Source organism: Oculina patagonica, chromosome 5 (assembly GCF_052425735.1).
Source record: "Oculina patagonica isolate OP01 chromosome 5, crgOcupat, whole genome shotgun sequence".
Classification (NCBI taxonomy): Eukaryota; Metazoa; Cnidaria; class Anthozoa; order Scleractinia; family Oculinidae; genus Oculina; species Oculina patagonica.
This window is the reverse complement of record NC_135762.1, coordinates 27,417,732-27,433,061: the sequence shown is the minus strand read 5'-3', so window position 1 is coordinate 27,433,061 and position 15,330 is coordinate 27,417,732. Positions and strand designations below refer to the sequence as shown.

The 15,330-nt window shown below is 40.1% G+C and overlaps 1 protein-coding gene across 1 annotated transcript; it reads right to left on the bottom strand.

Annotated features, from left to right (window-relative positions):
- Positions 1-151: 151 nt before the first annotated feature.
- LOC144654309 (NF-X1-type zinc finger protein NFXL1-like) lies at positions 152-15,287 on the bottom strand. The gene is made up of 21 exons (XM_078514408.1): positions 14,843-15,287; positions 14,247-14,353; positions 13,132-13,262; positions 12,969-13,038; positions 12,562-12,670; positions 11,601-11,762; positions 11,277-11,377; positions 10,609-10,723; positions 8,581-8,828; positions 8,367-8,457; positions 8,028-8,148; positions 7,528-7,561; positions 7,260-7,385; positions 5,047-5,144; positions 4,934-4,955; positions 4,668-4,799; positions 2,871-2,961; positions 2,247-2,322; positions 1,724-1,907; positions 1,248-1,388; positions 152-462 (listed from the first exon to the last, which is right to left on the bottom strand). The coding sequence occupies exons 1-21, from the start codon at positions 15,177-15,179 to the stop codon at positions 292-294; spliced, it is 2,667 nt and encodes an 888-aa protein (XP_078370534.1). The 5' UTR covers positions 15,180-15,287; the 3' UTR covers positions 152-291.
- Between the last annotated feature and the right edge of the window lie 43 nt (positions 15,288-15,330).

The following is a 15,330-nucleotide window of genomic DNA, read 5'->3' as shown; positions in this document are numbered from 1 at the left end:
TAAATATATTGTATAGTACTATTATATTTATGTTATATTAAAATAAAATTATTTCTGGCAATAATAAAATTATTCCAAGTTGAAATACAATTTGTATTCAGTCAAACCTTTTTTCTTGTGCATGTTGTCAATAACTATTATTAATGAATCGAAGAGGAGTTGTTACATGTGAATCCATGTTCTGTTACATTTAAGAGATACATTTTTTTTATCCAACTTTAAGAAGGGACATAAGAAGTGCATAAAGTTTACTGACAACATGAAATGAATAATTTCCCAGTATGAAGTTCATCAGTTCATTGCAATAAAAAAGAGTCCTGCAATTAACACTACTGCCCCTGATAACATTACCATGGTGAGCATGTGACGTTCAAACCATGATGGTTCAATGATTTCTTCCTTTTGCTTTCTTGGTCGACGTTTCTTCCCACGCTGTTTTCTCTCAAACCACTCAAGTTCCTCCTGTACAAGTGAAAAGATAACATCAAAGGGATCTCAGATGAGAGGCAGAGAGATACATTATCACCCTTACCAGATGTAGGGCATTAAGTACATCTTTTTTTCTAATAACTGGCCGGCCTGCCGCCTTTATTTTCTTGTCAGTCAGAGCAATTAAGCATCAAAGTAGTCTATAATTGCTTTGGTTTTTCTTAAGTACACTCTGGAATAGGTCTTATGCATGTTTACGTCAGACTGGCTTGTTTCACCACCAAGCCTCGCTTCTGAAGTGCAAACATGTAAATTCTATCATGAATGAATTCCCAAAGCAGCACAGATGAAATGAATGCCCACGTAAAAACTGCATGAAGATGGCTGCCGCGGAAGGTTAGAACTAATTCACGCAAACGAGGCTTGGTGGTGAATTTTGAGCATATGACGTTATCATGCATAAGGCCTATTGCTTGCACATGTTTTCCCACACTTGGCAGCAGTTTCATGTACAAGCAAGTCAAGTTTTGACTGATTCACTGAATTGTCTTTGTCCTTTGTGATTGGCTAGAGTAATTCAGTAATTTGGTTTTACACTCAAACAAAAATAATTGTTACAGAATCAGCATGGATGAGACCTCATATCTGAGCAAGTTTCCAAGTCAATCTGACACCTCAGAAATTTGTCCCATATGAACCACCAATTTCTCACAACCAACATTTAAAAAGAAACATGGCAACCAGTATGGAGAATTAACATAGTGAACGTGGATCACCTTCTAGCTTCATAGGCCAGCAATAATATGTAGGGAAATTACCTGTTGTGCTCTAAGTTCTTCTTGTTTCTTAATTTCTTCTTCATCAGTTGTCAGGTTCTTCTTTTTCATTTTATGTGCTTCACACTCTTCATCACAGTCTAACTTGGCTTCACCCCTTTGGACCATGTGACATGGGAAATCCTTGAAACAGGAAATAAGAAGCTCTTAGTTTATTCTAAGGACATGTTTGTGTTAAACTACTGTTGAGTGACATGACTAGTCGTCCCTTATCGTAGATATGTTATGCTGCATTTGATAAACAATATTATTATTATTTGAGTTCATTCATTTGTAATCTCCTTAAATGTTCAAACTGATTGGAATGTGCTTTTCCTGTGATTTTCAGAGTGTTAACTCCAGGTTGAAAAAGATACAACATATATGTACAATCCATATAGTTAGTTTATAAGGGGCAACATGTTGGTATTGACTCTTTGCATTGGTACAAAACTGACTTCATAATTAGTTTTGCTTACTTTCTTTTTGCGTCGGCAAGGACACCTTACAGTTGATTTCCTGTTGCACAGTTCAGGGGAGGGGCAGGCACCAGCGTGACAGTTAGACGAACATCGGTGACCACAGGCTGCTAGGTTCTTTGGGCATTGATTCTTACAGGACATCAGCTCATTGCGTGTCTGTTCATCTGCTGATGTCAATTCGCTAAAGGGCAAAAGGTATCAGGAAAGAAATAATGCCGTAATCAGTAAGCCCTGGTTCACACTAGCAACATAACAACATAATGACAAGGTCACACAAATGAAAAAAAAACACCTCGTGTTGATATTTTATGTCACAAGTGTGAACAACATAACAAAATGACATAGTTGGAACATAATGACATAAGCAAAACGTCAATTTAAGGAAAGAACTGAACTTTTCTTAACGCCGTTATGTCAATGTTGTTATGTGGTTAGTGTGAATCAGGCCTAAATGAATGCTCTTGAGAAAAGTACCATATTATTTTCACAAGCAAAAACAATGGCTGATACTAGCTCGTACCTGCAAGACACATAGACTAGCATCAAGCGACAATGACATGGAAGCTTAACCATCTGTTTACAACTTGGACAATCTCCTGGAATACAGAGAAAATAAACAAATGACAAATGCACTAGAATTACTGTATGTTGTTCAGACCACTTTATGGCACCTTGGAAACAGGATAAGTGGTTCGATCATGAAGACACCACAAGATAATTATTTAGCTCTATGGGCATTGTCAAGATTTTTTTCTTTTTTGGGGGGGGGGGAGGGGGGTAATGGATTCATTTTGCCGACCTTTGCCGTTGTAGATACAATCAAGTGCTGACACATTGTTGGCACACTGACGTCTTCAAGTCTCTCTCCCACTCCCACCTCTCCTCTCACAAGGCTTTTGGGCACATTGCGCTATCCAACATTGCATGCGGGAATACTCATAGGGGTGACTGTGCCAACAACTTTTGTCAGTGATTGCGGGTTTCAGTGAATACATGGATTGCCGGCCAGTTGAGATGAAAAAGCCTGGTCATATACTGACCATTAAAGAGAGAGTGCTGCTAGAAGAGCTTTGACTATGCAAATATCTTAGGGTGTTCTACACATGAAAAGTAATATTGCATTTAATTCTGACAGTCATTTCACCTGGATGACAAGGCAGCAGGCAGTCATGTGTACATCCCTCCTGGCGAGGCTTGGAACAAGGTTCTTCACAAACTTGGCATTCTTTTCCAGCCTGTTATCAGAAAATAAGGTACGGGGAACATGGCTGCATGATTATGATGATTTTACTATAACACAAACACTTGTTAGCAAGTTATGAAAATTGACCAACAGCTTGTTACCACCACAACGTAATTGACAGTGCCCTGCCAAGAACTATGTGTCACTCAGTTCTTCTACATAAGATTCTGAACCAAAGATGTCTCAGCTAAGGTTTTGGTGAAAAAAATGCATCATTTGGCAAAAGCTGACAGAATCAAGTGTCACACCTCTTCACATAACTGCAATGATGACTCGTGATGATGCAGAGGTTTTATTTTTTTAATATTGATCATTTGAATTTATATTGTGTTGTTCCAGAAAACATCCACACTCCCCCACAGAGGGTTCAATGGTTTGAACCCCTCCTCCTCTCTGGTAATTCCAGTTTAGGTTCACTTTTTGGTATGTATAACGTACAAATAAAAGGTTCCGTCACGGCAAAGCACGACAAAAAAGGGGTGGCGCACCTCAAAGGCCTATTGCCAATTGTTGTCTGAAAAACCCCGACAGCCTAGCCACAGAGAAGCTCGGTTTGCGAATAGAGAAACGACGAACAGATCATCTAAGGTTACTGATTTCAAGCTGCAAATTGTAATCGTTTGCACATACCGAAAAGTATAATTGAAAAGGAAGATTATAAATTAAACGAAAATGAAAAACATGAGAGAGCAGGAAATAAAAATGCCAGGTTCAAGGCGAAACAAGCAACTTGTCAAAGCCGATAAAAAATACGATACCGATATCGTACAAGAACAAGGACCACTGAGCCAATAATATAAAAAGCCTGCCAAGTGGAGCAACCCACAATAACAATAAAAAGAGGCAAGGCAATAACAATTCGGCTTAGATAAATATGAACCGGCAAGAAACTCTGCTCCTCAAATACAATCGAAAGCGTAAGCACGAAAATATGTGGACCGTAGTTCACATGTGATAGTGAATTACTAAAAGCCTTTCAATGAGCTACTGCTCGTTGTACCTGGAACCGATCTATAACACGAGCACTTTGATGTTAGCCATCCATCCGATGGTGCACATGTATGAAGTTTAACGTCAGCTTATAATTTACAACATGAAGGAAGGAAAAGAGAAGGGTTTAGCTAGGAAGTGGATACAAAAATAACCAGAGGATCGCCATGTCGAAGGCTCGAGCAGTACACGCCCAAATACCGGATCTGGCTTAGCTGACTTCAATAGCTGACTGCGTGTGTTATCAAAACATACACGATCATGCAGATTGATTATAAGTCTTCCTATAAAAAAGACACCGTATTGCTAGTAAACAACGAACAATAATCTTGTACTTATCTGTTGAACTGATGGGTAACACTTGAACATCTTGAAAATTGTCTTCCCAGGAGATGTACTCGCTGTGATGGTGAAAGCAAGAGGGAGTACTTGACAATGCGACCCGTCATTTATACTGACGGACTGATTACGCCTTTACATCTGATTGGCTATTATGTCACATGTCTGACCACCATCGGATTAACAAATATGTGTGGAAGCCACGACAGGCCAAATGTATCGACATAAATAACATCAAGCCTTTGACTTGATGTTTGGTTTTAAAAAAATATTGGTCTTTAAGCCCCCCCCCCCCCCCCCCCCCGAATTTCAAGTGACCCTCCACGGGGAGGCAAGGGTATACCAACACTATTAATTTTACAATTATACCTGTTGGTTGTCATTAGCACCAGTAACGACATGACATTCCAGCTGACAGGTGTGGTTTCCACACGGCAACTGACGGCCGCAAGGCCGAGCACATGAGAATGGCTTTGCTGAGGAACATGGCAGAGAGCTGACCTATGAAGAACACACAAATTATGTTAAAATAAAATAAGTGAAAACTTTTTTGGGACTCAGAGTGTTTGCTTTAAGTTTCCACTACACTTTGTAAAACCAATCAAACAAAGAAATAACAACACTTAACTACACACCTCATGCTTGCCAAAACAGCTCCTAAAAAAGAGATTAACTTCAATTAAACAGAATTAAAGAATGTGACCCTAATTGTTTAAAATGCTCATTTACTAAAGGACTTCCTACTTACATCTCAACTGGAACAGCACATGGTGGACAAGGTAGTGGCTGAATATCAGAGAGGTCTGAGTTAGAATCTGATGCAGAAGGCCATCCACTCACAGGTGGCTAGAGAAAGAAAAATTAAAATCAAACACATCAGGTAACTTGTAAAAATGTTACCTACAGAGGTAATCTTTACCCACATACTTCAATTGGAAAAATTATAACTCTTTTAATTAAAAACATTGTTGGTAAACTTTACCAACACAAGTCTTTACTCACCACACAGGTAAACTTTACTCAGACACATGGGTCAGGGTCTCAAAGGGGGGGTCCATGGAGCCCCGGAGCCCTGAAATTTCTGCTTTGGAGCCCGGAGCCCGATCATTTTACTGACTGGAGCCCTGATCTTTTTTTGGCTGTGGAACACAGAGCCAAAAGAAATTTTCCGCGGAACCCAGAGCCCAGCGTTTTGAAATTTGATCATTCGCGATCCCAGATTGCCTTTTTTCTTTTCCAAAGATCAACGCCACATGAAAGATGTCAAGAACTTGAGACCTCAAGTTTCAGTCACATAGAGCAAAGAAATCTGATCCGCTACATGACCTTAGTGGGGACTTTTTAATAGTTGGAGACATGATAACCGTTGATAACCGACTTCTTGCGTTTAAAATACTGGTCGGAATTGCTGCCTTTTTTATTTGCGGACTTGATTTAGCGTTGCAAAATAGTTTTTATATCTTAAGCTTGTAGACCATAGTGGAGCCGGGAGCCCGAAAGCAGATGATATGGAGCCCTGGAGCCCTAACATTTTCGTCTTGGAGCCCTGGAGCCTTGCAATTTTTAGCCTGGAGCCCTGGAGCCCTAAACCCCTTTGAGACCCTGATGGGTAAACTTTACTCACCACACACTCAGGTAAACTTTACTCAGACACATGGGTAACTTTACTCACCACACAGGTAAACTTTACTCAGACACATGGGTTCAAACTTTACTCACCACACGGGTAAACTTTACTCAGACACACGGGTAAACTTTACTCAGACACACGGGTAAACTTTACTCAGACACATGGGTAAACTTTACTCAGACACATGGGTAAACTTTACTCAGACACAGGGGTAAACTTTACTCAGACACACGGGTAAACTTTACTCAGACACATGGGTAAACTTTACTCAGACACACGGGTAAACTTTACTCAGACACATGGGTAAACTTTACTCAGACACAGGGGTAAACTTTACTCAGACACAGGGGTAAACTTTAATCAGACACATGGGTAAACTTTACTCACCACATGGGTAAACTTTACTCACCACACGGGTAAACTTTACTCACCACACGGGTAAACTTTACTCACCACACGGGTAAACTTTACTTACCACACGGGTAAACTTTACTCAGACACATGGGTGAACTTTACTCAGACACATGGGTAAACTTTACTCACCACATGGGTAAACTTTACTCAGACACATGGGTAAACTTTACTCAGACACATGGGTAAACTTTACTCAGACACAGGGGTAAACTTTACTCAGACACATGGGTAAACTTTACTCACCACACGGGTAAACTCTACTCAGACACACAGGTAAACTCTACTCACCACACGGGTAAACTTTACTCAGACACACGGGTAAACTTTACTCACCACATGGGTAAACTTTACTCAAACACACGGGAAAGCTTTACTCAAACACACGGGAAAACTCTACTCACCACACGGGTAAACTTTACTCAGACACACGGGTAAACTTTACTCACCACACGGGTAAACTTTACTTACCACACGGGTAAATTTTACTCACTACACGGGTAAACTTTACTCACCACACGGGTAAACTTTACTCGGACACACGGGTAAACTTTACTCACCACACGGGTAAACTTTACTCAGACACATGGGTAAACTTTACTCACCACACGGGTAAACTTTACTCAGACACATGGGTAAACTTTACTCACCACACGGGTAAACTTTACTCAGACACATGGGTAAACTTTACTCACCACACGGGTAAACTTTACTCAGACACATGGGTAAACTTTACTCACCACACGGGTAAACTTTACTCACCACACGGGTAAACTTTACTCAGACACATGGGTAAACTTTACTCATCACACAGGGTAAACTTTACTCACATGGATAAACTTAATTTACCCACACAGGTAAACTTTACCAACACAGGGTAAACTTTACTGACACTGGAAAAAAAAAACTCTTGTTCAAACCTTTGTGAGTTTCGTTGAGTCTGGTTTGTTGTCATGGCAACTGGCAGGACAAGAGTGTCCACATGAGAGATTAAGATCACAGCGTTGACGGCATGGTGGACAGGCACCATAATGGCAGTGATGACGCTACAAAAATAAATTAAAATTTTCAACTTACAATAGTGATTGTACAATTTGATCGCACTGTAAAATTCTGTAAATAAATAATAAGCTCTGGGCCAGTAGCTAAACAACAACTTATAAAAGCATAAACCTCTGTAGTCCTAACCTTGCGTTGCAGGTGATGACAATCTGGAGGATGACTGTGAAAAAAATAATTATTAACATTACTATAATTATAATTACCGGTAACTTAAATAAATTTATTAGGAGAAATGAAAAGTTGACGGGACTTGAAGCTGAGTGTTCTTTCCGGGTGTCTTGTGAAATCCAAACTGCATGGAGAAGGCAATTACCAATAACACATGTATACTGAACACCTTGAGCGCTATAGACTTTCTGTTTGAGTTTCACACTATCATGATGGCACAATCGCTGCAGTCACTTAGCAAGCTCAAGACAAAAGCTGCAGAGACCAGAATTCACCACTAACAAGTATTCATTCCGACCAGTCTCCCAACTGAATGTTAAGCCTAATGGATTAACAGCCATCAGCCATTTCAACTGCTGGAACAGTTTTAAACCCATTCAGACAAAACTGGTTTCCATATGTACATGACACAACCTTGAGTTAAATTGCTCATAAATAGCAGTACACAGTGGCCTTACCTGCAGAGTTCAGCACACTTAGGTGGCTTGGTGACTTTTTCTCTGCCACACGGTAATGTTAATACAGTGGTACCACAAAAACATTTCACATCCACTGGGAGGGGACATGGGTAACATGGACCTACAATACATGGGTGACATAGGGCGAAAAGATATCATGTCAAACTTAGGAGGTGCCAAATAACCAGCAACCAATACAATAATATTAAAATAATAATTGTAATAAAATGCATTTTTAACAGGCATCAAGGGATTTAACTGATTAAGCCAAAAGCCTAAGAAAAGCGGTCAGTGACTTAAATGTTCATGAGCTTAAACAGTTTAATACAACTTATCTACCTCTGTGACACTGTGATGGGCATTTGTGATTCCTACAGTTCAGGGTTCTGTTACAAGTCAGCTCACATGGAGGACAACTTCCATTGCAACACTGCCAAACAATTAATAATAATAATTGAAAATAATGAAAATAACAATTGAAAATAATGGAATCATTATAAAAGAGCTGTATATTTTTGTAACTATTGACTTATGTTTTAAGATAAAAACGTACCTTTCGTTTACATGGATGACGTTCACATTGCCTCATCTTGAGACACTTGACTTCACATAGAAACTCCTGCGAACACAAGACATTCTTCTCACGCTTGCCGCAGCGACAAGATTTTGTGACCAACTGTCGGCACACTCCACAAGATCCTGTGTGACACTGCTGAGTACATTTATGTCTGCCGCAAGCTAATGACTTGTCACAGGTGCTGCCACAAGTCGGAACATCCTCAGTGCATGGCAGTGACACAGCTGCATGAGATAAAATTAAAACCAATTGATACCGGTATATTTAGAAAATAAGAAAATTAATATAACAATAGAGTTGATGTTCTTGGGCGTAAATATGTTTTTGGCCCGACTCAGGCTCATTTTAAAATGAACTCTGAGAAGGGCCAAAAACATATTTACGCCCAAGAACATCAACTCTATTACTATTACCGTATTTTCTCAATTAAACGCCCCTGGCGTTTATTTAAAACTTGGTCAGGTGGACCCGGCTTCTATTTGAAGCCGGCGTTTAATCGGGGGCCGGCGTTTATTAACGAAGTGAAACTTTTTGTTATTTTTCAAGTTGATTTATTATTATCCATCCTCCGATGTCTAGGGCCAGTTTGTCAAGGTAGAACAATTTTTCCCTTTGTCCCGTCCGGACCTGGGTCTCCAAAGATGATTTAACCAAAGGTTACAGTATTGCATACGGTGCGTTGCAATCAAGATTTGAGTGACAAACGGAACAGAAACAATAAATATGAACAACATGGGAACCAGTAATTGTTACGGATATAAAGTTCATAACAGCAACGCCTGGACCTCGAATAAACGCCGGGACCTCGATCAAATGCCCCCGGCGTTTATTTAAAAAAAAAACAGTTTTCACCCGGCGTTTAAACGAGGCCGGCGTTTAATCGGGGTCCGGCGTTTAATCGAGAAAATACGGTATAATCATTTCAAAGGGCATTTAGTTAAGGAATCAAAAACAGTAAGCGATATCTTGAACACTGCCGACTTGCGAGTCGGCGTTTATTTCTGATTGTAAACCAGGTTTAAAAGTTTACAAAACTCGGCAGAAAACCGCAAAATTACTCAAAACAATCTTTGCTTGAAAAGGAAATTACAAAATTGTATCGGCAGCAAAGAAATAGTCGTCATGTAGAAGTGTTCAAATTAATTGTGCTGTTAACTGAACTGGCAGTTTGGAATATGCCTGAAATTCAACTGAGCGAGTTTCGCTCATTAAAGACAAACTTAAAAACAGTTTGCAATTGCAGATGGAAGCGTCTCGACTCAAGGAGCTTGAAGTGATGCCAGCTTTTGCCAGCCAGCAAGAAAACGGCGCGAACAGTTGAATGGTTTTCAGTTCTGATTGGCTGGCTTCGTTATTTTCTTGTTTCTGATCGGTCCACGGCAGCGGGCTAAAATATATTTTAGCCTGTTAAATTCTCCAGTTTAGCCCGCAAAATACGCCACAATGCCAGATGAAATGATTTTTATAAGAAATTGTACAAGAATCAACCATAAGGATACTCAGAAAAAAATTCTGAGCACCAGATGGGATTCGAACCCACGAACCTCCATGTTCAAGAACAGATGCTCTAACCACTGAGCTACTGGAGGCTCGATGGCGAGAAAGGGTTATTCTTGTGGGTTGGACAGTCATACAAACCACATCAGACAGCCACACAGTCCTATCACTAGTAACACATTAATGGCCTATAGCTAGCTGCATCGTGCAGCCACATTTATGGTAATACCATGTATCACCAATGAAAGGCCATGCACCAACCTACCATTAAAAATGAAAACAAATAAGAAATTGTACAAGAATAAAGTCTCCAGTATTGCAGTGGTTAGAGCATCCATTCTAGAACATGGAGGGTCGTGGGTTCGAATCCCATCTGGTGTTCAGATTTTTTTTTTTCTGAGTATATCCTTCTTATTTCTTGTTGTGATCATTTCTGTCAGCAGGATATTGGATATTAAGAAAACAAATTCAAATTAATTTGTGATTCCTAAATAGCAACACACTCACTAGTTTGTCCACAAGGACATTTCCTATCCCCTGTTCTTGGACAGTCACCGCAGTTATCTGCATGACACAATCTTTCACATCTATGATGGCCACAGGACAAAACTTTGTTGCAAACCTGAAATTTTATGTACTGAGTTCTTAGAATGTTGGTAAGATTTTCCTTATTTTAATCACTTGTCACCATGTCCCAGGGACACATGGCTGAGAATGGAAGAGAAGGAGAGGAAAGATTTCATTTGGAAGTGTTGGAGTGAGTTGGCAACGATAGCCAAGAACAGGCCAGACTGGAATACCTTAGTTCAGCCTCATACGAGACTGGGGACCTGCAGATCGGAGTACAAGTATGGCTTTTCAAGTCTGGTGCTTATGCTTTTGATTATCACATTTCACACCAGTGTTGTACCAGTCCAGTAGTCAAAGACTTCTTTTCAACTGGTTAGCAACAGGGAGGAGTCAGGGCTTTGGGTACATAACTGGATTGAAATTCAAAAGTCATACTCATACTTGTACTCGGATTTGAAGGTCCCCACTGTGGTACTAAAGAGATCATGATAATGCCTGCTTGCCAAATGTACTTAGATGTTGAACTGCCTTGGATCAGAACTCTTTGGTTCAATAGCCTGACAATTAATTAAAAGGAGTTTTAGAGGGAAAAACAAGACGAGTACCTGTTCACACTGCCACTCTGGACTAGCACAAGGTCTTTTGCTTGCACTTTTGCCACAAAGACAGCTCTGTATACTTTGCTTTGGACAAGGCAGACAGTCACCTACAGAACAAGAGGTAATATAACTTCTGATAAAGTCTCACTATGGTTCTCCAGGAGGATAGTCAGGTTAAAAATTAAACTCTATACTTTGTCTACTATAGTGATCATTTACAGTTATATGTGGCAGTCAGCCATACTAAAGTTCAGCCAGGGGACAAGATTTAAAACTTATTCAAGACTTAGTAAATGAATCATATAAAAAACAATCAAGTTAATTTCTTACCAGAATGACAAGGAGACTCGCAGTTGTGGTGATCACATGACAAAAGCTTTCCGCAGGGCTTGCCGCATGACCATGATTTGGTACTACACCGTCTGACCACAGGTGACTGAGAGCCGCAGTGACATGACGCACGGACAGTCTTTGGACAGGGAGGACATGGACCTGTATGTGGGACACAGTAGAAACAAACTTACAAACAAATATACCTTAACCCCCTATTAGTACCTCATCTACAGTACAGAATAACTCAAATAAGGACATAATCCTACAACAATTTATTACAGTGCAGTGGTCTAATGGTTAGAGTATCAAATTAAAAATTAGAAAATAAATTGACAGCTTGAGTGTGCAGCCAGTATCCTTGCATTGTGTTCCTTAGGCACAACACTTTAAAGTCAGCATACACAACAAGACTTGTTGCAGTAACTTGCCCCAGCAATGTGGAGACAAGTCCCTTTGTTTTAACTACCCATTTTCATCAAAACTTTTGTCCTGCAGCTAGTTGCACAAATTCAAACTGGTTTAAATTGAAGTGACAAGTCACAGGGACTTGTCTCCTTAAATTATGCAAGTTCCCTTGAGTGGGACATATTGCATGGACGTGATGCTTCAAGAAGTCTTCTTACCTGTATATTATGTGTGTCGAGCTTTACTCTCACAGAGCTTCTATTCTCCAAAGTGTATAGTAAATAGCTTCTGACAGTTAAAAGGGTAGCCTGACTCATTATACTGGGGTGTAAATTACATGCAGTGGACCATAAGTGGGCTAGCAATTCTCCTAGTTGATTTATGCTACAGATACTTGAGTTACCAGTAAGCACTGATACTAACATAAAGCCATTAGGACTCTTTAATTCCTAGGAAGGGGAATGTACAAGTGTAGCAACCAGGTTTGGAAACCCATTTCCTTGGTTGAATTTAAATTGTACCCTGAAAAAAATTAGATACACAGTTGCTGTACCTGGATGACAGAGCAGAAGGCAGTCATGACCACATTCAGGTCTGAGAGGTTTACTACAAGACTGGCCACAAGAGTGAGGAGTTAGCCATGGATCAAATGAAGGGTTTTCCTGAAAATATCAAGACATACATTTGTTGTGAAAATATAAAAAGAATATTAATACAGAAAGAAATCATGCTGGTACTTGTTAAGTTTGGTAGAATTGTGAGTCAAAAAGATGTTAATCAGGTCAGTGACACAATAGCTGTGCGCAGAGTTCGCTCAACAGAAGTCAAACCCATACCTTGCCCACAAAGGTCAAATGTTTTTTAAAGTAGTGACATGGTCCCAAAAAATTGCTGTGTAGTGCTACACAATGATTAAAAGACACTAAAATGTATAAAACAACAAATACACACTGTACCTACCTGTTTTTCACAAAAGCAATAATATCTTGTAGGGCAATCTGACTGTTTGAATTCATACCTACACTTGGGGCTAAATTGTAATAAAATACAAAATAATCATAAAACAATAAATATCAACAAAACATGGTCAGGTTTTTTGGTCAACAAAAGATTTGATACATACCAGTACCAAGGCAGATCAGCTTGAGTTACATTATCATCAGAGGAAAGAAGATTGTAAGCAGCACCATCCCTGGCCCATTTCTGAATACACTGAAGATGGAGGGTTGAGAAACACTGGCTACAGTTCCATACCTGAAGTGAGAAAAAAAATTATGTCTCGTCTGAAGTTGGATAACGGAGGCAGCGTGGCCAAGGTGTTATGGTGCCGGACTTGAAATGTGGAGGTCCTGTGTCCAAGTCCCACTCTGACCACTAGCTTGAATTATTTTACGGTAGACCCGAGTTCAACTCCTCAGCCACAACCTTTTTTGCTAAATACGGTATATTACTGTACCCAAATTCGCAAGTAGCCAATCAGAAGCGCGATCTACTGTCCTGATATCCTACGATATCAAGTCACTGACCTGATATGCCACCATATCATGGTCACTTTGAAGTAAAGTAGTGTTACCGTACGATGATTTGAAAAGAGGTTTTACCAATAAAACAGAACTTCGTAAATTAAATTAAGCGGTGTTTAGCTGTTGTAAAAAGAGAAAAACTTTCCCGCCAAAACCAAAATTGAGCGTGCTCGCCAAAGAGAAAAACTTTCCCGCCAAAACCAAAATTGAGTGTGCTCGCCAATTGCGCGATGTTTGCCGACGAGTACTGACTGACATTCAGACTAAAACAATGGAGTCGGAGTTTCCAAATTTTTCGCTAAATTTGGATTTTGAAAATGTAGAGAATGAAACTCCAAACAAACGAGTAAAACAATGTGAGAAAAGAGCTTGATAAAAGTGTTGGAGACCAAAAAAAGTATCAATACAAGCAGGTCAATACATTTAAAACTACTTACCTTGCAAGCATGGCTTCAACAGAGCGAATAATATCACCGGATGTTTGGCTGAATTTGGGTACGGTAAATACCTAATCGTACCTTTTTGGTACGCTTTCGCGGCATATCAGGCTCGTTTGGTCTCGCCATGGGTATTTTGGCTCTACTGCGCCTCGCCAAAATACGAACCATGGCTCGACCAAACTCGCCTGATATGCCGCCGAAGCGAACCAAAAAGGTACGATTAGGTATAAGTGTTGAGCACAATACATCCCCCATTCAGTTAAATAAATACTCACTGCATCTATATGCTTGATTGAAGCAATGCATATTAAACACACACTAGCGCCAGGTTTGCAGGAATCAACCAAATACTGAGACGTTCTCTTCAGATCTTCTTCACTATCTGCAAACAACAAGATAGGGATGCTGATCAATTAAAATGTAAAAAGGTTTCTGGGGGAAGGGTGGTTGACGAAAGTTTTTCAGGAGCCCCCACCCTACAAGCAGTAGGTTTCTCCTATGCCATATGCTATGCTATGAACAATATTTTGTGGTGTAGCATTCAGCATAGGAGAAAACAACTGCTCACAAAGTAAGAAAGCCATGGCCAGTGTTAATCGCAAAAAGTGACATGGCTCAAAAAGTAGCAACAACGTAATAAGAAATTCTGACAAACAACGGCCTTTTGAGAAATTTCTACCAATTTCTGATTCAAAAATGCAACCTTACACCCCCCCCCCTGCCCCCTACCGGGGCAGGGCCTCTTTTAGGGGAAGAGGGGGGCTAAAGGGAGGAGACTGGGTTGACAAAAGTTGAGGCCCTATAGTATTTTCTCGACCAAACAGAATTCAGTCTAGTCAGAAAAAAAAAACATTTTTTTAAATATTTATACCTTGTGATGTGTTTCTGTAGTTCTTCAGCGTGTTGCTCAATATTTCGCTGTCATTGATTTCTTCGTCTTCAGATGAGTCTTCAAGTTCGTCGTCCAATCTTTCCAAATATTTTTTCGCGGACTCCTTTATTTTATCAGCCTTTTCCTTTCTCTCCTTGGAAACTTCAACCTCCTTGGGAGAATTTCCATCGCCATTTGTAACCGCATTTCTGGAATTCCCCCATTTCGCCGCGGACGAATATCCGCCAGCTGAACGTCCCGCCGGCTTTGTGCTGTTTCGCTCGTTTCCACGGCCTCTACCTCGACCTTTTCCAAGAAATAATGGTCTTTTATCCATTTTCGTCTCTACTATAAACTTTAAACGCAGTGTTTTCCCATATTAACGACTCAAAGCCAAAAAAAATTAACGGCAAAACTTGGTGCACACGCGGACGATTTTTGTTGAAAATAGGTTGTGAGCCTGCAAAAAGTCAGCGGACTACCACTGT